Source organism: Micropterus salmoides, unplaced genomic scaffold, assembly GCF_014851395.1.
Source record: "Micropterus salmoides isolate LMB-PRFRI ecotype aquatic unplaced genomic scaffold, ASM1485139v1 Ms_hic_scaffold_2, whole genome shotgun sequence".
Taxonomy (NCBI): Eukaryota; Metazoa; Chordata; class Actinopteri; order Centrarchiformes; family Centrarchidae; genus Micropterus; species Micropterus salmoides.
In genome coordinates, this window is record NW_024041150.1 from 13,218,809 (window position 1) to 13,244,557 (window position 25,749).

At 42.3% G+C, this 25,749-nt stretch overlaps 1 protein-coding gene across 4 annotated transcripts in view; it reads left to right on the plus strand.

Annotated features, from left to right (window-relative positions):
* The window catches only part of afap1 (actin filament associated protein 1), a 55,585-nt gene that overhangs the window by 26,767 nt on the left and 3,069 nt on the right, over nucleotides 1-25,749 (plus strand). Inside the window, exons 4-14 of one of the 4 annotated variants that reach the window (XM_038730680.1) lie at nucleotides 5,990-6,098; nucleotides 6,248-6,459; nucleotides 6,582-6,761; nucleotides 11,736-11,822; nucleotides 12,432-12,504; nucleotides 19,007-19,153; nucleotides 19,663-19,874; nucleotides 20,455-20,600; nucleotides 20,916-21,030; nucleotides 21,794-22,024; nucleotides 24,536-24,665. In XM_038730680.1, the coding sequence (XP_038586608.1) occupies nucleotides 5,990-6,098; nucleotides 6,248-6,459; nucleotides 6,582-6,761; nucleotides 11,736-11,822; nucleotides 12,432-12,504; nucleotides 19,007-19,153; nucleotides 19,663-19,874; nucleotides 20,455-20,600; nucleotides 20,916-21,030; nucleotides 21,794-22,024; nucleotides 24,536-24,665 (1,642 nt within the window). Of the gene's footprint in view, nucleotides 1-5,989; nucleotides 6,099-6,247; nucleotides 6,460-6,581; nucleotides 6,762-11,735; nucleotides 11,823-12,428; nucleotides 12,505-19,006; nucleotides 19,154-19,662; nucleotides 19,875-20,454; nucleotides 20,601-20,915; nucleotides 21,031-21,793; nucleotides 22,025-24,535; nucleotides 24,666-25,749 lie in introns of all 4 variants that reach the window. The other 3 variants (XM_038730679.1, XM_038730682.1, XM_038730681.1) reach the window with 3 other exon arrangements.

The following is a 25,749-nucleotide window of genomic DNA, read 5'->3' on the forward strand; positions in this document are numbered from 1 at the left end:
TTAAATTCCTTTCTTTCTTGACACCGTTCTTGAATGGTACAGTTTGAAAGCATTAAACATGCATACTTTGGTTCTGTAGCTGCAGCAAAATTAAGAACACTTTGCTGTTACAGTTTAGAGCAAAAAACCACACCGTAGTTGACGAATTGACCCAGAATCCAAAAGTAAACAGAGGTAAATGGCTGGATGTATTTTGGGGTTTCATTTTAAACTTGATTGCACCTTGGGAGTCTTCTGTCTTTATGTTGTTATATTCATAGATTTGTACCTTTTTGATGTTTTGTCAAAGAACCAGATATTATTCAACTTTTGTCCTAATAGTTCAACCAGGACAGTGTCAGGTCCATCCAGGCCTTGGAAGTGCTTCAGCTGCTAGCCACATAAAAGTGTGTATGACCCTTAGACGCCCTAAATAACACTCATGTGATAGATTTCTACCATAGTGAGGTATTTGAACTCTTTTAGGTACATTCCATTATGTCATTTGTTGACCATCAGTATAACAAATTAAACATTTAAAAAATACATTGTTCATTTAGTGACGTGGTCATTCACCAATACATACAAGTCAAACTGGTTTCACTCAGCATTGTTTGCCTTCAAATTAAATTTAAAAAATCCATTTTGCGTGTGCTTCTACATTGGGTCATTTGCCAAGAATCACTGGAAATGAAGTTTTCCTTTTCCAAAGCCCCTCCTAAGGGAATGGCTTCCCTGTGTCCAGTCAGTTTATCCATTTCAGTGTCCCACTGGCACTGTGGCAGAAACATTTATTCAGGTCCAGTCCTCCTACGCAGGGCAAAAATTGATACTTGACATAAATGTTTGGAGAGTTTCAGGCCAGGGCCGAGGCAGCAGACAAACCTCCCACTCAGAGTATCCAAACTAAGGTCAGGACTCCTTTACCACTACCTAATTACACACTGACTGTGGAATTCTGACATTTCTGATATGCATCCATGCTCATGCCCTGTACATGCTGCTCTTCTCATGGTTGCAGCAGTACTTCCTCTAGAAATATATTCTTGTCAGGGAGGAACAGCAGTCATACCATGACAAGACATGAAAACCTCCTTGAAACTAAATGTAATTGCTTTAAGTGGGTTAAGAGTTACATAAAGCATGAAAATAATAATGAAAAAATGATGAGTCGCTATTCTAATGTTCCTTTCATTGTGTTTTTCTTTACTTTCACTTCACAACTCTCTGACAACAACTCTCAAACACAGGCAGGCAGATACAAGTAGTACATAAACTGTCCCATGTCTACATGTATTAAAATGAATATGTAACAATGGACACTTTGACATCCTTCCATCCAGTAATTGTTTTACAGCAGGGCCATTGGCATACGCTAAGGAGTTAACATATAGTGTTAGTATATAGTCAGTGTTCAGTTTAGTTGAATTTAAAAATGTTAAACTGGGTGAAACATCAGCTCTCTGAGAGCGTATCTGCTCTCGGTATTGGAAATAATGGCTTTTGTAAGTACTTTGAAGTCAATTGGAAATACCTGAGGAAAAAGCTAGTAAGTGGACCTTGAGTTTAGAGTTTTTGGTCAAAATATTCTATTGAATTTGTAAATCTGTCAGTAAAGACCCTGGTTTGTGAAGACTTGACTGATCTCTGCTAGATAGGATACTGCCGTATGAAGATCTGTGGAGCATTTGAAGCTCATCACAGCTAGACTGCAGAGGGATTTGGGCCTTTACTTGTTGGCGTTTATGCAGTGTGTGTTTGCAGTCAGCAGAGGGGCGGTTTGCATCGTGCTGCGGTGGACTCCTGAACCATCAGTGCTTTTCAGCCTGATTGACCTGCAGGTGTGATGCGACCGTGCTGTTCTTTCACGGAATTAAAGCAAAAGAAATGTTGTTTATATGTGCCTGTGTTTACAGGTGTGTGTGTGTGTGTGTGTGTGTGTGTGTGTGTGTGTGTGTGTAGTGCATGCAGACACACTCTCCCCACTGCAGTGCCTCAAAGCTTTGAGTCACTACATAGCAGAGCAATGGGATCACATTCTCTGGAGTGTAGTGTAATGTATTCTGCTGCACTCAGGGAAAAATGCTTAACCAAACAATTTGCTTCTGCATGATTATTAATGGTATTGTTACTTAAAAGTAAGAAAGGAAGTCATTATGATGTGAGATACGAAGCTGCAGACCTCATATCAACAATCTCCCTCCACCAACGCGAACAAGTCTACGTTCACATCCACTTCTTAAACCTGGGATTGTGCCCTCATTGTTTGGCCGTCGATGTTGAGCACTTTCATTCTTTTCGCTTCCCTGCCCTTCTTTCCTTCTGTCTTCCTCTCTGGGGGATTTTTTTTTTTCTTTCAAGGGCTGAGGTAGGGAGGAGAACGCTGGCGGTGCTGGAAGGCAGCGGATCCACGCCAAGAAATGAGTTCACCGAACCGCTGCTTCCCCCTAAGGAGGTGTGATAAGGTTTCTGCTAGAGGCCTGGCCCGCCACTTTACTTACAGATGAAAAGAGAGAAACCGACTCAATGAAGAGGAGGATCGATGCAGGGGGAGGGGATGTATTGACTGAGAGAAGAAGAAGAAACTCAACTTTGCATTGTGCACGGTGAACCAAGAGTGCCGTAGTGTTGTTTTAAAGAGAAATCACAGGTTTCAGGATAGATTCAAAATGACTTGTTAAGATGGATCATTTTTGTGCAAAAGTGAAACAAGACAGAAACATGGAGGAAAGGAAAACCATGGCACTTGGCTTGAGAAAGAAAATGATTGGGAAGGTGGGATGAAATAGAATGAGGAAGGTCAGGGAGTTTGAAACTGTTTTAATCCTGGTGTTTAACAGCATTTATCTTTCTTTAGGGCTGGACTCCCAACTTATTATTGAATGGATAAGAGTTGGCTGAAATATTAACAAGTAGGCCAGTTCTTCATGTTTGATTTGACAGGAGTAATAACACTGTTGGTGGTTTTGGAGATGGTGACAGGTCAGATGGACATGGAGTTACAGGCTGGTGAAACAGGCAGCCGAGAGTCTCCCATGGCGGCGTTGTTGAGCCATGTTTTGCCGTCTGACTTTAGCATTTTACACCTTTTGCCTTTTCCACAAGCTGAAGACCACTGAAAAGCAAATGTGAAATTCACACGACAAAAGTAGGATCAGAATTATCAGCTGCACACCCAAAGTCAGCTTAGACACATATTACATCTATTAAATATCTATACTTAGCCACAGAATCGCCAAATATCTAAATTCTAACATTCACAGATGAACCAACGAGAAAGTCACAGGTCATCTTCTCTGATTCTGTGATACGCTTTGTTTAGACTATTATTCAATAGTTGTCTTTCATGACAGTGAAGCCAAAATTCTAGCAGAATGACTGTAATGTTCCACGTTGCTACAGCAATGGATGCTGACATCACTGCAGCACTGACGCCTCATTGGGTCAGCTATAACCAATGGCCCGTAGCACATGGAGTTTCATAACAGCTATGGAGTTTCTCCCCTTTATAACCAGCGGAAAATCTGCACTGCCACCAGTAAATAAAATAAAAAGAGAACTGAAAGTGGTTTTCCATAAGAGGAAAGAAGTCTGCGGCCCTCGCTGCTTGTCATGGTCCTTGTGAAAAGGGCTTTCAGGGAGACTTGGAGTGTGGCCTTATAAGTCTTTACAGTTTGACAACATTTCACGCACTTTGAAGTTGTCTGGTCCTGGCTTGTGCTCATTAGAATGAGGCTCCAGAAGAAATATTGCTTTCAATGGTCCATGCTATATTCCACAGGGCTCAGTTAAAAGCATCTTTTTATGTTAATTTACATCTGTAAAAAAAATCCTTATTTCCACTAGTTTGGATCAAAGGCCATTGGTAACGTCACACATAGTCTCTTAGGAACCCACTAAATCATTTGACAAACACTGCAGATAGGCCTTTTTCACAGAGGACAATAGGAGAAGGGAAACGCACAGGTGTAATAACAGAATTTATGATGGCTGGATTCCATTTAGCTGCTTCAGTCTCAGGGTCCTGGTGTTGTTCATGCCGACTCACTGTCACGCTGTCATGGTTTACTGGGACACAACAGAGCTGTTGTTAATGTTATTAGTAACACCTTTCTTTACCTACTATAACAACTCAAAATGTCTGCTGTGAAAAAGGCCAACTGGCTGCATACAAATCCAGGGATTATAACCCAATGAGGAGCAGTTACACAGCCTACAGGTACATACAGCCAGAAATGTCACTGTCGATGTTTCCATTGTATTCAGACTGAATGCAAATTAAATTCTCAAGGCACCACGATTGAATACTAAATTATAGGGGAAGATGGGAGCGGGCACACACAAGTGATGCCAAGATGTATCATCACAATTTAAAATGTTTCAACTTGAGTAAAACTTCATAAATTTGACTTCATAAATACAAAGAGAAGAAGGGTGGCGTGGTGGCCCAGTGGATAGCAATGTGGCCTCACAGCAAGAAGGTCCTGGGTCTGAACCCCGGTCGTCCTCGGCCTTTCTGTGTAGAGTTTGCATGTTGTCTACATGGGTTTCTTCCGGGTCCGTTTTCCCCAAACCATTAAAAACATGTTTGGTTCTCCAGTCAGTGCCATTGACCAGGACTCTGGAGTTTGTCCCTGGGAGCTATACAGTGAGGGTGGGTTAAATGCAGATGCAATTTTGTGTGACAATAAAGTACCTTTAAAAAATCTCAGGAGATCAGTTTTAGCCAGGAGTATACATTGCTAGCTAGCAACAACGAATTAAAATTCACTCCTTCAGTCACTTTACATTTACGTTTGCTTTTTCTGCAGTGTTGTAATGCAGATCCTACGTTGATGTTTTCAAACCAGTGAGACAATGTTTGTTAATGCGCTCTGAGATGATCACATTTTAAGCTTATCACCACAGTTTAGTAATTTTTGGGGGGGGGTTGAAACGTTAGAGAAATGGTGCACTGCGCTGGCCAAGTCGGATCACGTCAGGCTGTGCAGTTGATCCCCGCTCTAACAACTGGATTTGTTGGACTGTGTGGTGCCAAAGAGAACACGTCCAAACAAAGGAGGCCTCATTTCTATCTACCATTTCTCCCTGCGTCTCTCTCTCCATTCCTTACATGAGCTCTGTAGTATAATACCATAAAATATCTTAAATCCATTAAAGGCCTAACTATTCATTATGCAATAACATCAACACCGTTCTGTAGAGTCTTTAGTCTTCTTTTGGCCACACACTCGCTGGTTTTTTCTGGCACACGCTACCTTCAAATGATTGGATTCTCTTCCTCACAAGCATGCTTTCTCCCTCTCCTCTATTCTTTTTTCACATCCTGCGTTAACAGTATGTCTGTGCACAGAAGCCGCCTCTGTTTTGCAGTGACACTTGTAAGGCCCTGATAAGATCCTAGATGGCTTCCCTTTTTGTTTATTGTCCCGCTCTGATCTAAAGAAGGGCTCTTGGAAGTTGTTCCTCTCCCACGGCACACATTACAGCAACCTGTTTCTTGTCTCACAAGCCGGACGCTTGATAAATTGCAGATGTTCGTTTTAGATTGTTTTCACCAGCGAGACGATTCTTTAGATCTTTACTTCTTTTAGTGTACAACTCTCTCAATTTACTTGGTTGTTTATTCCTGTGACAGAAAAATTTAATCAATTAGCAGTGTGGTTATTGGTACATTTTGATCCATATGATAAGAGTTACAATTATTGGACTTAAAAAACTTTCGTTCATTCATTTGTCTTGTTTAAACACCTCAATACTGAAGCACAAATCACTCGGCAAAGGCAGGAGCTGCATTAATGTGGGGGGTAAGATCACTGCTTGGGTACTGGGGGGCACCACTAAGGTAGCAAAACACTAATAAATAATATTAAGCAACTAAGCTGAATATTTCAGTTGTAAACAATATAAATGGGTTCCTTAAAATATTCGTTTTAGTTTTAGCGCTGAAAACAGTAGAGAAGTCCATCGATGTGCGTCATACTCATACAAGTGTCTGTTCTGTCTGCAGCCTCCAAACAACGGCCCTCCTCCTCTGCCCAGCTCTTCCCTTCCAGAAGGCTACTATGAGGAAGCCGTTCCTCTAAGTCCGGGAAAGGCTCCTGAATACATCACCTCCAGTGAGTGACTTACGCACTTACTCATAGCCGTACGTACAGACAGTGGCTCGTGAAAACAAATTATAGCTTTTGGTCCAGTTTTCATGTTCACTTGTAATTTAATGACTAAAAAATAAAAGGCAGTTTATCAAACACAACTTCCCTCTCAGACTATGACTCGGACGCCATGAGCAGCTCCTATGAGTCGTACGATGAGGAAGAGGAAGACGGGAAGGGCCAGAAGATGCGTCACCAGTGGCCATCTGAAGAGGCGTCCATGGATCTGGTGAAGGACTCTCGGATCTGTGCGTTCCTGCTGCGCAAGAAGCGCTTTGGCCAGTGGACCAAACTCCTCTGTGTCATCAAAGATAACAAGCTGCTGGTGAGGGACACTTGTGTGCATGTCAGCACACCCAGGTTCAGTGGAAAGGGTTGCCAGTAAGATCCATTTATATACGTGTCGGACAAAAGTTCTTCTAACTTTCCCCTCTTCTCTTCCCCCAGTGTTATAAGTCCTCCAAAGACCACACCCCCCAGATGGAGCTCACCCTGTCAGGGTGCAGCATCACTCACATCCCCAAAGACGGCAAGAAGAAGAAGCACGAACTGAGGATCGTCCACCAGGGGGCGGACGCCCTGGTGCTGGCTGTGCAGAGCAAAGAACAGGCCGAGGAGTGGCTGAAGGTAACTCGATGAGCCCCAAACCCCTGCTACATATTTCCTTATTGCGTTAATGTAGAAAAAGAGCAGTCTGAGCAGAGACATGCTTCCATGATGCTAAAGAAAACATAGTTGATTTAGACATTTCATTCTGTCTCCATTCAAAGGCCACTCACATACTTTGGACCGGGTAACGGTCTGTGATGCTTAATGTAAAACATTTTACAGCGCATGACAAAACATTCTGCACTCATGGTCCACATGCTTGCTTGTTCTGGAGCATTCAGCCACGTCGCTTGGTCTTAATCAGCAGATGAATATCTGTCTATCCTAAAAGTGCAGAACATTTACAGTTTCATTACAACAAAAAAAACTTCATTTGCTGATAAAGACCATGTGATAAGGTTGAAAGCCCCACTACAAACAAGTAAGTTGTCCTTGAGTTTTGTCAAGTGCTCAAATGAACCACTGAGACCCATTTGATCCCGGAGAGTGGTGTTAGCAGTGTCATTTCTACAATCTTTGATAGTTGGACACTGGCTGCTGAATTAATTAATGATAGCTCAGCTTAAAATAGCTTTAAAAAAATCTAAGTTCTCATTGGCTGAATCTCGTTCAGTGCTGTTGTAAAATAACAGACATTTTTGACTGCATTACAATTTATTTATATTATTAAAGAGTCACTAATTACTATAGTGGTACTTGTGTGTACTTGGTCTACCCCTCAGCGATAATATTTAAACAGTATATTAGGACAAACTCTCTTACCAAAGCAGCCTTTCTCAAAGCACAATGATTGCTGATCAGTGGCCTAAATGATTACAACCACAGCCTCACGTGGCTCACTGCATCAAGTAGAGGGCTGTTGAACACAGCTGCTGCCCTCACTGTAGACTGCAGCATAATTCAGACCGGAGCGAAGTTCTTGGGATCAGCCTGAAAGTTTCATTTCGGAAGTTGTTGTCAGGGAGGTGAAGACGAGAGAGGCGCGCTGTAATAAAGGGAGCAGCTCTCAGTAGAGGAACGTGGCGTTGTTCTTCAGGTTTTCCTGATATTGTGTGACTGGTTTGTTATGAACAGATGGCTCTGCTGCTTTCACTCTGATCTTCTCTTTCATCCTCAAAATAAACCCACCCTGCAGATCAAATAGCCTCCGGGGCTTTCTGCTTTTCAAGCCCTGCGTCTATTTGTTGTTTGTGTGGTGCCAGCACCTCTGGCCTCTTTCTGTTTCAATCACAGGAGGAAAGACGGTCTTCATCTGGTCTTTGGATTTAAAGGAAACCCCACAGCCCCCTCTTCCTCCTCACCTCTGCTCTGAGTCTCCTGGAATTTCTTGTTTGTCCTTGACTATGTATTATGTGCTATTTTAAGACACCCCCCGTCAATTTGTAAGATTGTTTTGTTGTCATCATTTGTGCTCGCTGGCCTATGCCAAATCATTTTTACCATCATGCTTTTGGACTCTTTTAAGCAACTTTGGCCCACAGACCCATGATGGAAACACAAGTCTTATTATTTGCAGTGTTTGTTCCAATAGTTTCATGTTTAAGGAAACAAAGATCTAAACAGTTTGTGTTTTTCTACTTGATTCAGTTACTCATTCTGCATGGTAATTAGCAGATGTTTATTGATTGGCTGAGGCAGGTAACCTCGTCGGGGCCGAGGTGTCTGCAGGCAGTCGCAACCAGACCCGTGAAAATATACAAACCTCTGCACCACCCAGACTTTGGTAAGGACTGCACTAATTGTTGCTTGGAGAAACGGTTTCTCTTGCATATTTAGTCAGCTGCCTGGATGTTGGAAACACATTGAACTGATAACACTATGTCAGTCTGTTTTTCACTCTCGCAATCACTCTGGTGGTTTTGTTTGCTTAATCGATGCACATGTAGTTCGTCATGCCGCTGCAGTCAGCAGTCATCGCATCCAGTTGGCGGAGGTTCTGAGCTCACACCCTGCTCTGCAAATCAAGTCTGATGTAAAGTCCATGTGCTGTATTTGTGTCGTCAGCGGCAGAGTGAGAGAGGGTTTAACTCCCCGGGCGCTCCATCTGCCCTCTTGTCTTTTTCTTTTGTCTCTTGATCTCTTTTTCTCCCGCTTTTCTGTTTTTTTTGTCCACCTCTCTGGCACAGAGACCTGAAACTTCAATAACAATCGCTCTTGCATTTCATTTTACCAATTTGGATAATGGAAACAAAGATTTCTTACGACATTTCCCACCCTGGTTGAATCAGCTGGCCAGCAGCGTATCCTTGTGCAAACAGCGAAGCCAAATTAAATCACATTTAGCAAAAGGAGATGAGGGATGGAAGAAGGGAGAGCTGGTAAAGAATGAAAAGAAAGAAGAGGGAAGAGGAAGCAAGGTGAGAGCAGGAAGGAAGTGGGAAAAAAGGAGAAAGAAGGAGAAGAAGAGGAGGAGAAGAAAGAAGATGGAGGGAAAAGCTAAGAGAGTACCTGAGGGTTTCCAAAACCCGCTAGTTACAGTAATGGTTCTCCCAGACGTTGTCTGCTAACGATGTGTTTATGGAACACACATGTCCATATTGTATCCTTACTTCATTCCCCTAAACCTTCCAAGTCGTTGTACACATTCTCCCCCTTTTCCCTCCTTCCAGTCTTCTTTTTGTCTCCTGCTACAGTATGACCTGACTTTCTTCCCATCTCTGACTGATGTCATATCTTCCCTCCTAACTCCTTTTCTCCTTGTTTTTCTGCACCAAGTTTGGGGAAAGTAAGTTGTACGTTCACCTTTCACAGCTTATGTGCTTAAGTGTGCTTTCAGGGACCCCTTCGGCCAACCCCTGGTGCAAACTGCTTGACAGTGCACGGCCACCCAGTGTATGTGCCCAATATGGTATATATTAAATGTTTATTGTTATAGGGACAAGTTTATAGCCCGCTGCATTTATAGCCCAAACTAATTTGCAATGCCTGCCTCTTGATCAGCCTCATTCGTGACTACATCACTAATCCCTCATTGAAATCAATTTCAATTTAAAATGATCCCATTTGTGATCAATTTTAAGTTCTGTGGGTAAGGAGTTCCACATATTGATCCCCTGAAGAGAATTCTGTTTAATTGAAGATTTATAAAAGGGGACCTTATAGATCCTGTGTTACTGAGCCAGAAACTCTGAGAGGTATCACTGTGTCACTGAACACTGTAGGAGCCTGGTTACTCAGGTCTATGGACTTCTTGTGCACTGTATATTGGGAGGTATTGCTCAGTTGCAAAGTGTCTTCGATATAGCAGTGGAATCACTGTAAAGGAACAGAACGTCCTGCTGGCCTTGCAGTTAAAGTGCCAAGCGTGGACCAAAACCTCCCCTGGTTTGTGTCTGGCCGGGTCATCTCTACTGCATGCATAAATGCATAACATGGCCCAAAAGAGAACAATAATAAAATTAATTTTACAAAAATCCAAGGAGAGCAGTTCACCCCCAACAGAAAGACGATAGCTAGAAACCCCTTTAGGTTCAGTTTCCTTTGAAAAAATTAAGAAGTAGCGCAGCTATTCTACACTCCTCCAGCATTCTGCAGCACAAAGATAAAGCCTAAAGTTATAAAGAAAGGAACAAATAAAATTACCATCATAAAAAAGACCATCAGCTCTCATGCATGAATGGTATATGGTGAGTGCAGCCAGAGGCAAATGGTTTAAGCTCACAGAGCATGGAGAATTATTTTTCATCATTTTTATGGAAATGATTAAAGTTCCCTCCAAAACCCAAACCCTGTCATGAGTGCAAAGCTCTCAGCATTGGTAGATTATAAAGACTGACTGTTTTTTGATGTTTTGCCAGATCTCAAGTGAGTAATGGCATCAAATACTATTCAGATTAGCTGTTGCTGGAATACATAAAGTTTTCAAATTGTCACTACCCTTTGATATGGTCCAGTGTATGTTGGCTTCAAGTTCATTTTATAGCATGAAAAATTTGATATGTGTGTATTAAAACCACTTCAGTGCATTAAGAATGCAGCAGCAGTTTGTCAATCATCAGCATTTTCCTTTATTGAAAATGGTGTTTCAGCACCCAAAACTACCGCACACAGTCCCACAGCCTCCTCAAGTTTGATTTGTAGCACATCAACAGGCCTACGTAGCACCCCAGCCCGGCAACGTAGCTCTCCAGTGGAAGACAGACATGATGTTGCTGTCTGTCCCGCTCTCCGGCATCTGAGCCGCTCTCTGTGCCAAACCCATGGAGCCACAGTCTGTCATTCCCCCGCAAAACCCAATTACGCTCCCTCCAAGCCAAAACCAATGAGCTGAGGAGTTCTGCGATGGTTCAAAATGCTTGTGGAGAAGACGAGGGGGGAGTGTGTGTGTGTGTGTGTGTGTCTGTGTGTGTGTCTGTGTGTCTGTGTGTCTGTGTGCGCGCGTCAGAGACTGCATTATCTTGCTGAAATCTCATTTCCCACTGCCCACCGCTCATCTACACACACCCCTGTCACCGCCACACTTCTGGTATTGCCAGATCTGACGGTGGGTTGCCAGGTCTGAAGTGCAAAAAGGTCACGGTAATGCACACTGGCGCCCCGTCCAGAGCCCTGCAGATCTCATTCACCCCTACTGGACCGTACTGCATAAGGATTCCATGGACGTAGTAAAACTCTGTGGTATCTAATGTGTGTAGCAGACACCCCCAACCCTCCACCAACTCCACACTTGCATGCATGCTCTCTACCTCCTGTAGTTACTCCTCTGCATGGCTGTATTGCCTTATGACTCCTTGGCTGCCATTCAGTAGCATGATGGGATATGAGAGAGGAGGCCCACATTACCCCAGGCATGCTTTTTAGGCTGTTTAATTATGTGGCAAGGGTGTGAGGAAATATTTTAAGATTTTTAAATAACAGATCCAGATGTGTGTTGTGATCACAGTTAGGACCCAACAATCCACCGAATGTCCCTTGGCGATGGTCAGGATATGTGGACTTTCCACTTGCTTAATGTGAACGGCAGCCTCATTTGTATTTGCTTATGTTGTCCAGGTGATGAGAGAGGTGTGTGTTAATGGGAGTGTAGACATGGATGGAACTGGATCTGGATCACCCGTGCACAGACCCGAACTGGAAAAGGTAAAACACCATAGACCAAACACTGTATTCTTATCAGCAGATTTTTGTACTTTCCCATAAATGATTATTTCTGTAGTAGGGTTGGGCTCAAATAGCTGGCTCCATGTTGGAGCTGGCTCCAGGTTGGTAAGATACCTGGATCCCTCCGGTCCGTAAGGGCCTCTTTTCTTGGCGTAATCAAACACAATCACACTGCGTAATAAAACCTGTTTGTCAAATAACACTTTGTTCCATTTGGCACAGGAGGGGAAATGTAGGGAGCTGAAGGAAAAATGGCTGGAGACATACTGTACCCTGGCGCACATGTGCGTGCTTGTATATATGCATGTGCGTTTAGTGGTGGAAAATGATCCACATCAGAGGCTCTTTAATGACAAACCTCTCCCAAGTTGGCACAGCAAACACAAGCCCAACCTAATTATTCATCTATAACATGTTGCAGATGCTCTTAAGGGTTTTTAAAATGTACATTGTAATTAGACAGCTGCGTTTGTGTGTTCATGCCCTCGTCAACCTGCTTTTTTTTCAGGAAAGTACAGATTTGTTCACTTTGTTCCTTCTTGTGCATCCATTCTTCTTCTTGTGTATGGTCCTCCTGCCTGCCAGAAGGCGTCGTGTGAAAGGCCGAGCTCCGATGGTGAGGTGACTCATGAGAACGGACACAGTGAAGGCAAGGACCAAGGTGAGTCCACAGCAGCAAAAACCAAATATTCTCTATTACCATCAGAAATATGACACCCTTAACTAACTTAAATGACCTTCGCGTAAAACGATTAAAGGCACTACATGAGACAGCAACAGCTGTATATTTGTTCCTGTAAATTGTTTTTGGAGCTGTGTTTGAGTCCACTGAGAGCAACCAAAAACCAGAGTCACATTCCAGATACTTAATAATAATAATAAAGCTGATTGTGACCCTGATTTATTATTTAGACAATCATAGAGAGGCTTACCACCTCTGTTATCATAATAGATAAACAGATGAGTCATACAGAAATATAAGATTACCCTCCAAAGAAATAGATCCATAACGTGTTCTATCTGGCCGAACACATTGAAAATGTAATGTAGCATCTGCTGTTGTGTGTTGAAACTTGACCTCCATTAATGATTTTACAAATCCTTCATCCCTGTCTACCATGGACATGTTTATCTATTAGAAGGATCCCGAGTTATGAGAAAAGCATTTTGAATTCCATTAGATTGAGAAACAAAAAAGGGTAAAAATTTATTCTGATAAATAGGTCAGAGTAAATTACTTCTTAAAAGCAGCATATAGTCTTTATGTCCCATACACCACACATTGATGTTTTGGGGTTTTTTTAGAGCTGGGCACATTAACGTGATATTACCCCGTTAATTAATTACAATTATTTTATCTCACATTAACACAGTTTTTATTTTTATATTATTATTTTGAAAGTCCGCATCTTACTGGCTCTGAATACACATACAGTCAAACCATGGGTCATGGGACCATGGGACCATGGTATCATCCTGCAATTCACCCACTCAAACAAGCAGCGGAGGGAGGCTTCAGCAGACTACGCTGGATGCAGCGTGTGGGAGAAGTAATAAACAAAAGCAAGACAAGCGATCAAATGCCATAGTGAAGTGGAGAGCTACACACTGCATGCTGGTTAGTAGTGGGGAAGATGTCGGTCTTTGGAACGTTCTTAAAATCACAATGTAGCCGCTTGGCTCCCCAGGGTTGCTCTGTGCTCCTCGGGTGAACAGGAGATAAGCACTCCATGAGTAAACAGCAGGCGCTCTATGGATTGTAACCATGGCAACGGCTTCTGTTTGCTAACAGCTGTAGCCTATTTAAAATTATAGGCTACAAAACTTGACCTGATAGGCCTTCAACTAGTTTTGCGGGGATGCTCTACCATGCGAATTCCCTCCTGTTGATGTACTATTTATTTCAATTCAATTCAATTTTATTTATATAGCGCCAAATCACAACAACAGTTATCTCAGAGCACTTTTCATAAAAGAGCAGGTCTAGACCGTACTCATGTTATTTACAGAAACCCAACAGTTCCCACCAAGAGCAGCACTAGGCGACAGAGGCAAGAAAAAAATCCTTTTAAGAGGCAGAAACCTCGAGCAGAACCATGGCTCAGGGTGGGCGGCCATCTGCCTCAACCGGTTGGGGTGAAGGAGAGAGAGGGAGAGAGAGAGAGAGAGAGAGAGAGAGAGAGAGAGAGCCTACACAATAGAAACACAGAGGTACAGACAGTAATGTTGCTATAGCCTGAATGAAAAATGGTACAGATATTTATAGTAATGTTAATGATTATAATTACAATAATAACAATAGGACTAGTAACAATAGTTGTAGCAGAGGGTGTCGAGCAGGAACACGGGGGCAGCAGGTGACTCGAAACCACAGATCCAGACTCCACAGCTCCAGAGCCAGAAACACCTGCAGGAAGTGATAGGAGGAGAGAGGAGAGGGACGAGAAAGCACAAGACTACCGGAAAGGGGAGAAGTTGTGTTAGTAACATGCAATAATGGGATGAGGTTGCATACAGAGGGAGAGAAAGTAGAGGAGAGAGGAGCTCAGTGCATCATGGGAGGTCCCCCAGCAGTCTAGGCCTATAGCAGCATAATTAAGGGATGGTTCAGGAGTCACCTGAGCCAGCCCTAACTATAAGCTTTATCAAAGAGGAAAGTCTTAAGCCTACTCTTAAATGTGGAGATGGTGTCTGCCTCCTGAACCCAAACTGGAACCTGGTTCCACAGGAGAGGAGCTTGATAGCTGAACGCTCTGGCTCCTAGTCTACTTTTGGAGACTCTAGGAACCACAACTAACCCTGCATTCTGGGAGCGCAGTGCTCTGGTGGGGTAGTAAGGTACTATGAGCTCTTTAAGATAAGATGGTGTCTGACCATTAAGAGCTTTGTAGGTGAGAAGAATGATTTTAAATTCTATTCTGGATTTTACTGGAAGCCAATGCAAAGAAGCTAAAACAGGAGAAATGTGGGAAATCTCTTTTCCTGGTTCCTGTCAGAACACGTGCTGCAGCATTCTTTAGATAATGTCTCACGGAGGTGCTTAGGCCCCAGAACAATAACTTCAGTTTTATCTGAGTTTAACATTAGAAAATTACTGGTCATCTAGGTTTTAACATCCTGAAGGCACATTTGAACTTTAGCTAACTGATGAGTTTCATCTGGCTTGATCGATAGATATAACTGAGTATCATCTGCATAACTATGAAAGTTTATGGAATATTTCCTGATAATATTGCCTAAAGGAAGCATATATAAAGTGAAGAGGATTGGTCCGAGGACAGATCCTTGAGGATCTCCATGACTAACTTTGGCATGCATGGAGGACTCATCGTTAACATGTACAAACTGAAATCGATCTGATAAATAGGACTTAAACCAGCTTAGAGCGGTTCCTTTAATGCCAATGAAAGGTTCCAGTCTCTGCAATAGGATCTGATGGTCAGTGGTATCAAATGCAGCGCTAAGATCTAATAAAACCAGTACAGAGACAAGTCCTTTGTCTGATGCAATTAGGAGGTTTTTATTTATTTTCACCAGTGCTGTCTCTGTGCTATGATGAACTCTAAATCTTGACTGAAAATCCTCAAATAAACTATTGCTCTGTAGAAAGTCACACAGCTGTTTGGTTTAGTAAACAGTAATAGATTCTGGAAACTCACAGACAGCGAGGATCAGTCTCTCTTCCAGTGATTTGTGTTCCTCATCGCACACAAAAAGCTCAAGGAAATTCAACTTCAGCAGCTGGCGTGTGCTTGAGGTGAACACAACAGTGACAGTTCGACGGGAACGCGCCCACTTGACACTGCGCCTATCAACTCAAATATAAAACCAAATGGTTAGTTTTATATTTGATTTGATTACATTAATGTTTAAGTTGAGATTTACAAGAAATATTTTATTGCTACTTTGTAAAGGGAAAACTGCTGGGAAAAAGAACCTTATTTGTTTAAAGTGCAAACCACATTTTATTGCACTTTTGTGTACATAGCAGTACATTGAAATTGTGTCAAATACAATCTCAATTTTGCGCGTAATAATGCGATTAATCACAGAAAATCATTCGATTAATCGTGATTAAAATTGTTAATTGTTGCCCAGCACGTTTTTTTTTTATTGTTTTTAACTTATAAAATGCACATTAATTTGCTCAACCCATTCTTGCCAGTTCCCCTTCTGTCTCTTTCTCTCTCTTACACTCACACTCACATACACACTGATCCATCTGTGAATAGCCCCTCCTGTCCACTGCAATTTTAAAATGCCATTCATTGTAGCCCTGAATCACAACACTAATAGTTAAGTTAATGAGGGGTGGGACATCATCAGTGTTGTTCTTGAAACCAAGAAAGAATTGTTCTCGATTTGGACCCAGTTCTAAATCCTGAGATATTTCCCTCGTTAATCTGTCTCATAATTGATTCAGAGGGGAAACTCTGTGAGCCCTGAAAAGGTCAGCCTTTAATAATAATGCATGAAGCATGAAGAATGAGCATTAGAATTTATTTTACATGGGTTTTAACGTGGAGATGGTCTTCCCCCGCTGAACTACATGCCAAAATAAAGAGGATGAACTAGTGTCTGATTATTTACCGTTTGTTTGCTCAGCAGGCAGGATTCCTTGGGGAGAGAAATTTAATTTTACTTGTCAGCTCAGTTGTTTGGATTGTCAACTAAAATTTAACACTCTTATTTTTGTTCCTCTTTAAGATTGGTTCATTTTTCCAAAATTATGTCTGAAACAGATTTCACACCAGCAGTTAATTTCAGACCTCCAATCCAGTTGGCTTTTCATGGAGTCAGCACAGAGCAGTGATTCATGGACTTGGTGTTGTAAGTTATGTTTATGTGTCATTGCTGTGAAATTGCAGCTGTGGAGTATGTAGAAATGGGCTCAGTAATGATCTTCCAGATGAGCTTAATGCAATCATGTCAAATTGTTGAATACTTCTCCAGAGAGGTAGGTCTTAAGCTTTCTGGCTTGTTAGATAGAAATGTATAAAACCATCATTCAGTATGTAGCAGTCGTCATCCTCCAATCTTAATGCTGGCTCAGCCCGGCTGTGATGGCACCAAACTTCTCTCCAAACTGTCTCAAGTAAAAAGATGTAATGTTCACTTATTGTTATGGTAACATACTGTAGGCAAAATCTGATTCAAACATTAAACTCACTTTCCTCAATCATTTTTATTAAAAGACGAGAAGATTTAAAGCTGAATCAGTGCAGTTTAATGGTTGTAATTTCAAATTGATTCAGCTCAGATTCAACAGGATTTTGTACATTTTTATTTATAGCAACAGTTGGTTACAAATAAACCTACAATGCAAAACCTTCCGCCTCTCTCTCTGCTGGTCGTATCACTCGGCATGCCCCTCCCACCAAACCCACAAAAAGGGGCCCTCACAGAGCTCCACAAAAAGGAGCTCGTTCGCCATGGTGAGAGTCTCTACAAGACCCCAGCCCCTCTTGCAGCAATTCACAGCCCAGGGAAGAGCGCCCAGACTTCAGAGGCAGCGACAATGGCCACTGTGCTTTTTTTGCAGACTGCAAATCCAATATAGAAATCTGGCATTATAAAAAAGATTGTCAGAAATATTAACACTTAACAGATTTCACACACAATCAGGTTCAGATTTGTGGTGTACATCGATGTAGGCATATCTCTGACTCTTGGCTTTTTGATCTTTACCTATTGTAACACTGATTAGACCACTTCCCATCTGTCACATGGTGAAAATCTGAATCAGGACACTTTCATTCAGTCTTATATATAACTCAGACATTGTCTTTTTATGTCATGCAGTAAACACTACAGATTTATCTGTTAAATACAACAGGAGGAACTCGGAGTCCTTGGTGTTACTTCACCCCCTCGTGCTTCATTCTCTCATCCTGTCTTTTCAGCTTAATCAGCCACATTCTTTCCGTGGCTGGTAACAAAAAGAGCTGATGTACTGGAATCAAATTTACCTGATCAGAGTTTTCCTCCTCCTCGTCTCCTGAAGGGAAAAATCGTAAGAATTCCTCCTTTTTTAAAAAGCTTCGAATCACTTTCACATCTGTGTGTCTGCTTTCCACCTCAGGCCTGCATCGCGTGTCACGTGCATTTGTATACTTTTCGTATTACAAGAAAAACCCTGCAACTGAAATTGAGTGCAGGCGCCTTCCTAATTAATTAAGGCTGTCGCCATGGTAGTGTCACATCATATCAGGGAGGAAAATGCAATATGGAAAAATGTTGAAACAGATGCTTATGGATGCCGAACAGAATTGAATCCAAAGAGTTTCTGTCATTACCGGATCAGTCTGGACTACTATTCATTAGTTTTCAGCAGCTGGGTGCCGATTCGTGCGACGCAGGAGCACTGTGTGTGCAAACCAGCTCTGGTGAATATATACAGCGCATTACTGTGTGCGTCCATGTGTCTATCTAGAATCCATACAGACACTCCATGTTGGTGACATTAATGAAGAGACATCCTTTATATTTTTTTCTCCACAGTCTCCTTTCCTTGATACCTGGCATTTGAGAAAGCTAAAAGTCCTGTTGTACTGTTATGTACAATCACGTATCTGGACCAGTACTTTTTTTCTTCTCATTTCTCACTTTGATTCTGTCTCATAGACACACATTTAAATACACCACAGACCACAGTATCTAAACAAGTGAGCCAAGAAGAAGCTATTTCCCTCATTCAGACAGACAGACAGAATAACTTGGGAACTCAGACATAGCCTCTTAAGACCTGGCTTACTCGACTTTAGCCCTCCTTCCAGCAGAATGTGCACAGTCATTGCTCTCTCTTTCTTTCTCTCTTTTGAAAACAAAGTAGGCCAGCTGAAAGCAGCCTGCTCAGACCAGTGGGGATGCTGGGATTGCAAACTGAGTCTAATTCACCAACAAACAACCCAGACGGGTCTGATTAAACCCAATGTGGCTGATTCTGAACTCATGGTTGTTTATAGTAGAGTCTAAGGTTGCTCTTCTCTCTTCTCAGTATTGCAAAAGCATCCAAACATAATAGAATCAACATAAATGAACATGTAACATCTATCTTAGTCATTTCCAATGTGCACATTTAGTCTGCAGCAGTCCTTCAAGAAGGACATTACATGGTGTTTTACTAATGTCACCTTCATTTAAACTCTGTCTCGGTCTCCCAGGAAAAGGAAAGAAGAAGTCAGAGCAGAAGACAGGGACGGTGGGGAAAGGAGCGGGGAAGAAGATCACTAAAATCATCGGACTGGGCAAGAAGAAGCCGTCCACAGATGAGCAGACCTCGTCCGCAGAAGAAGACGTACCCACATGTGGTAAGACATAGACAGTTATTATCCCAAAGGTCTCAGTGGGCTTCAAACAAATCACATGGTACCATGTGTCATCTGACCGAGTCTAAAGGTGAAAGTGTTTATACATGCTCCCACCGCCTGCCTAATCTCTCTCCAACAACTCTTTCAAGTCTCAATGCAGGGAGTTGTATAAATGGGGATAATTTCGGACAGTTTCTCCTCAAAAGCATTCCTGATGGGTGTGCACACAAAAAGCAACATCTGTGGTGCTGGTGATAACATCCTTAAGTGCGTTTTAATCATGTTCACAATGACACAGACGCCTGGAGAGGCTAAAGAGCGCCGGGTGTATCTGTTTACAGCCAAACAAACTGTGGGCTGAGGAGATTGGCACCACATTGTTTTAATAAACAAGACCGTCAACAATGTCCCGATACAAAAATGCACCGGCTTTTGTCTTCAGGAACACTTGAAAGTTTGAGCCCCGTGTGGGAAAGGTCTTTACTGACAGTATTTGATTTAATTGACAGGCTACTTGAACGTGTTGTCCAATAACCGCTGGCGGGAGCGCTGGTGCCGCCTGAAAGACAACCAGCTGCTCCTCCATAAGGACCGGGACGACCTTAAGAGCCACATCGCCTCGCTGCCCCTTCGAGGCTGCGAGGTCAGCCCCGGCCTCGATCAGAAACACCCCTTTGCCTTCCGCCTGCTTCGCAACGGCCAGGAGGTCGCTGTACTGGAGGTGAGCCGCGTTTGGAGAATCCGTTCTGCATATGAAGAGATGTGTATTCCTGTGTTAAAGGCAGCTCTTAAAACGCTAATGTCACCCATTAAATAAGGCAGGAACTAGCAGAAAATATATTAACACTGCAAACACTGCTGCTCATGTTTTCCTCCTTTCCTTTCCTCTCATGTGGTAAAACGTCTCCTCCACCCAATAGTGACTTGTGTCTGTGTGTTTGATGATGTCGGTGGATATGAAACTTCCTCCATTTGCCATTTTGTTTGTTTTGATTCTATTTCCTCACAGTCTGCACGCTATCCTCTGCTAGACATTTGCTTCAATTGCTTTTCCCTGTGAAACCATATCATTACTAAGCCTTTGATGGGTGGTAACATGCAAGAAGTTCCTACAATAAACCAAAAGAGCTCTGAAGAAATGACATTAACTAATGAAAAACTGACTGAACTGGATGTAATCTAAGCTTCCATTTGGACATGTATAGTGCATCCATCAGCTGTTCTCTATACATTAACCACCTCCTCAAATGCACACATGAATACCACCTAAGGGCTAGCTTTGTAACTGTGTCCTTCTCCAGGCCTCCTCCTCTGAGGAGATGGGTCGCTGGTTGGGGGTTTTATTGGCCGAGACTGGCTCCACCACCGACCCAGCCACCCTGCACTACGACTACATCGACGTCGAGACCACCGCCAATGTCATCCAGCTGGCCAAGCAGTCCTTCTGGTGAGGGATTCCCATTTTCTCTAGTGATCACTGATGAACATGCAAACAAAAGGCGTTTTATGATTTGTTTAGCAGTAAAGTGGCTCATGGGACACCTTAGTGAGTACGATGTGCTTTTTTACATGCCATCGTTTCCAGTGTGAATATTGCAGATGTGTAAAAATGCGATGTAGATGCTGAAATGATGAATATTCAATAACCAAAGTCTTAATGTCACTGCAGTTATTGATCCATGTGGAGTCTATTTTATAGACTATTGGGTCTGTTTGAGTTATAGAAGTACTTAATTGAAGAGATTAATGAATTTCTCCTCAGTTTCACAAGTAAGCGCGCTGTCTCTCCTAACCCGTACCTGGACAACCCAGTCAACGGCTATGCCTGCCCCACTGGTATGGCTCTGCACTATGATGATGTGCCCATTAACGGAACGGTAAGGACTCACCTGCTCAAAGGTGATTTACTGTGCATACAGAACACGTAAGCTAAAGCAGCTCAACACACACTAACCCTTGTAGTTGTTTTTCAAAAATCTTGGCTGAGCTCCACTTTGATCTTTGCTGTCATTGCTAACTGCTTTTCTGTGTAACATTAAGGGTGCTACATGTAGCATTTTAACATCTGGTGATATCCACCAGGCTTCGACCAGACTCAACCCAGAGACTGGCTGCATAAATCTGACCACGCTAGTTAAAATGATACAATTATGTATCATTAAAGGGAAATAATATGGTATATTTCTGGAGTATTTCCCATAAATGTGGCCATTGTGACTCGATGGTTCGAGCAGGCTGACCTGGATGTAGATCCCTATGCAGTCATAATAGCCTTTCCTGGTGACTTATTTTCTTCTGATCTTTTCTGGTCAGACTCAGAGACAAGTGGTTTCTAATTCATGTAGAAATCATGTTTATTTTATTTATTTATATTATATTTATATGCCAGCTTGAAATAACTCAAGAGTTTTCCTTTAATTAAGGCCAAATCGCCCTCCACTGCTATGATTTACGAGATGTTAAAATGCCATAAGTAGCAACTTTAATAAATTTCATAGATTGCAATAACACTTTCTGCAATATACTGTTGTTCTTTATCTGTCTTAAATGTATTATGTCTCTTCTCATCGCCTCGCCCTGCCTTGCCTCTCGGCTCTCCTCTCCTTTTGTCCTGTCCTCTTCTCCCTGGTCTAACCCAAGGAGCCAGAGGCACTGTGCTCCCGTCCCGGCACAGGGGGGCTCCAGCTGAAAGAGGAGGTGCACTATGAGAACGCTGACCTCTATGAGAACATGCCCTCACCCAAGCTGGCCACTCGCCATCCTCCCAAGCCTTCCTCTTCCTCCACCTCTACCAGTCACTACAAAACCCCTGTTTCTAAAATCTCCTCTAAGTTCCTCTCCACTGATACTAAAACTAAAGGCACTGCTCAGGTGACTAACTCCATATCCCTCACTGTTTCCCTTTTCTACACTTGGACATTTAGTGTTAGTTCACCTTTTTTATGTGTGTACGTTTGGTGTTTTTTCTTTGCCTCTTGTTCACCTATGTATGTTTCTCATGTTTGAATAACTCAGAATATGGATTGAAGTTGGTCTCATTTCTGGAAAACAACAGCCATGAAGACGATTTCCGTGTATGAATTGCAAAAAAAATATCATGACTTGTACTGTACTGTACATTCACTTACTTACAAACACACGTGCAGAATACCACAAGCAGCTAAAGATAACTTCAATTTGATCATCACAAGCTAGATATAGATACCTTCTTTAACCATGCCGAGTTCCACTAATAGTAACCATAATGACATCATTCTTCATTTTATTGCATTGTTGCACATTTTTGTACCGTTTAATAGCTGTACCCTCCACACCACCTGGCCCGTTACGTACACGTGATCATGTGCGTTTTCCTGACTGTCACCTCTCTGCAGCGCTGCCCTCCTTTGGCCGCAGGTAGTCGCTAACTTTGTCTGTTTGGTAGGTGTTAATTTTTTCCCTGCCAGAGTGCACAATGGCTGTTGTTGTTTAGCCATGATGACATGTTGTTTTAAATAGACAGGAGTGATGCTTAAAACCTGGAGTTGATATTTGTGTAAGTGCCCTTACCATCACGACAGTGCGACTCACATGCACTGTGAACAAGTGAAAGTGAGAGGTGCTTGGCTGAAGAGGTTATTATTCCTGCAGGAGAGCGTGCTTTGACTCACCAGATGTGTTGGTTGATGTTGGCCACACACAAACCCACCTTTTTTTCCCCATCAGCCTGTGAATCATGTTCCCCCCTCTGCTGTAGTTCTTAGTAATTCAATTATCACCACGGCTGGGTCTGAAATCACTCCTGTGTCCAGGCTGTGGAAATTCTCAGCATGTGCTTCAGCTCCAATTAGACATGCTCCATTCAGTTCTTTTTAGATTTGATACAGATAACTGATTTAATATCAGTACAATCTGAAACAGCAATCAAGAAGTTGTCTTCTTAAATCCTTCTACAGAAAGGTTTTTCTTCTGTGTGGAGTATATGTACAGTCTGAGTACAGGATATGTATAGTGTGTATGTATGGACTGTGTGTGCGGCAGTCCCACATAGTGTTTATCCGCCTCTCCTTTACAGTGAGCATCAGCTGTGTGGGTCATTTATATTTTTACAGCCCTGCTCGAAGTGCCGCCCTGCCTCCGTGGCCACATAAGTCACCACATAGTGTTGTATGGAGCTCCGCTGCCTCCCCACCGCCCCTTTGATGTGTATGCTGAGTGTGGCGTGGCCAAGAGGTGTTAACATCGCTTCCAAGACCACAAAGTACCGCCCCAGTATAAGAAGTACATTTTCATCCATCGAGGTGTAGAGCACTGCCAGCCTGCAAATGCAACGTCAAGCTTGATATTAGAAGCTCCATATCAAAGCCTATTTTAACTCCAGATCTATTTTGCTTGGTTAAGCAGCATATTTATGATTTTATGAGTTTTAGACCAAAGCAATATGAGTTTGTAAAGTTTCCTGCTATAACTGTATCCTTTGCAGCAAGCCAAAGTCAAAAGCCATATGTGTCATAACAATCAGATCAGGTTGAAAGCTATTGTATGCAGCTGTTTTGCTTGCATACTGTGGTTTCACTTTAGCAATATGAAAAGTATCAGGCTATGAAAGTAAGTTATATCTTGAAAGCATTGTTATCGTGGACAGGGTGACATGATAGTGATTCTGATTCCCTTTTTCTCTTTTTCCAGAGTAGCTCCATCCTTGAAAGACAGACCGTCAATAAAAATTATTAGACAGCCCTCCGGGGGAAAAAACTAATCTATGAATGATTAATAATTACACAAAATAAATACAGTATACTGCATATTTTCTTTCATACTTTACCAGTGCAAACAATGGACCTACTGTACAAAAACAGCAGCTTAAAGCTGCACAGGTCAATATTTTTTACTTTAACAATGATCAGATTGCACTTCCTCTCAGCTCTACACAGCTTTCTCTGCATCTTAAACCTCTGTGTTTTGGTTTTACAGCCCTCAACTTTACTGTTTGGTTCACTTATCTCGACAGCGCCATTTCCAGCAGCAGTAGGCAGCTGATTTTAGCAATAAAGTCTGATAAATTGCACACTACCTGCTCTTTCTGTTAGCAACTAGCTGGTGAACATAGTGGAGCATTTAGCAGCTAAAGAGACAGATATTTCCCTCAAGGTGGAGAGCAAAACAGAGCTATCAGGAGAGTTAAAATTGGACTATAATGTGAATATTGGATGTGTAAATGTGCAACTGTTTGCTAACATGTTAGCCATAACAACTTTGATATTGGTGATAAGGATTTGTCAGTGTTGTGTTTTCAGCTTGTTCTACTACCCCCGTAATACATGCAAATAGCTTAACCTTAAAAACACAATTTTTTTTTTTAACATATCCTCAATCATTTCCTTATTGCTCTTCTCCAATCAGCTAAAGGGAAAGAAGGGCACAGTGGCCAATGGGGTGGCATCAAAACAGAAGGCAGAGCCAAAGAACCAGCCCAAGAAGAATGGAGTCAATGGGATGAATGGGACAGCTTCTCTGAAACGCAACAACTCCAGTAAGTTCCAATAAAAAGTATGTTTACTTTCATTAGCTAACTACTAACTACTACTAACACACTAGCTAAGTGTTGATATCAGACGAGTTTATCACACTTAAACTCTAAAAACGTTGGACAGAAAGTCCACTTTTCCATAATGTCAGAATTGAAATATCATTGAAATAGTAACTTCTGAGCGTAGTCCACCTTTCCTGGTCAGTTCTTGTGCTGTAAGAGAGCATTAGACAGTGTGTCTGCTCCCGAGTCCCAGCCTCACCACTGCTGATTGCTTTCTAGCAAAACTCCGCTCCACAGCAATTTGGAAAATGCAGGATGTCCAAATTGCAGTTGGTTTAAGTAGGGGGAGTAAATAACTTGAAAACCCAAAACCTATCCTACCCTGGAGACAATCCATGTGATGCACGTGGGCCAGACTTGTATTTCCTGCCAACGTTGGGGTTAACGTCAAACTGACGCGATAGCAGAAGCGGAGCCCAGATTGCTGGGAGAGGCTGAGATGTGGTCGTGTTAATCCATGTGGTTCAGAATAGTGTTTTTTTGCCTAATGTGTGAACGAGGAGGGTTGTCACTGCTCCAGATGTTGGAATGGAAATACCAAATATGTGTCATGTTGGATTTAGAATATGCCACACAATTCTCATATTTCCAATGTCAAATAGGTATATTGAATTTGAAAATGTCAGCAGCGGTTTGATTGAGTGATTCCTCATAAGCAAAGTTCACATGCACGCACATAGACACACAGATGGTGGATGGTTACCCTCACTGTATTTTCCAGTGAGGGAAGGCATGGTCCTGGTTTAATTAATAACTGCTTAAGGCTGTGGCTCTGAGTTCAGTGGGTTTCTGGGCAGTTCATGTCTTCCCAGTGCCCTCATAATAAAGGCCGTGCTCTCCTTTCCCCCCCATGTGTTGGTTTGGGGTCTTGTTGTCGTGGAATGCAGCAATCGTCCAGCTCAGATCCTTAAGGTTGGGTTCACTGGCATTATATTCATATCTTTATACAGTATTAATTTCCTATAAAATCAAATCTTTTAACATTTAACTTACTAATGGAGTTAGTAATAACCAGATTTTTCAG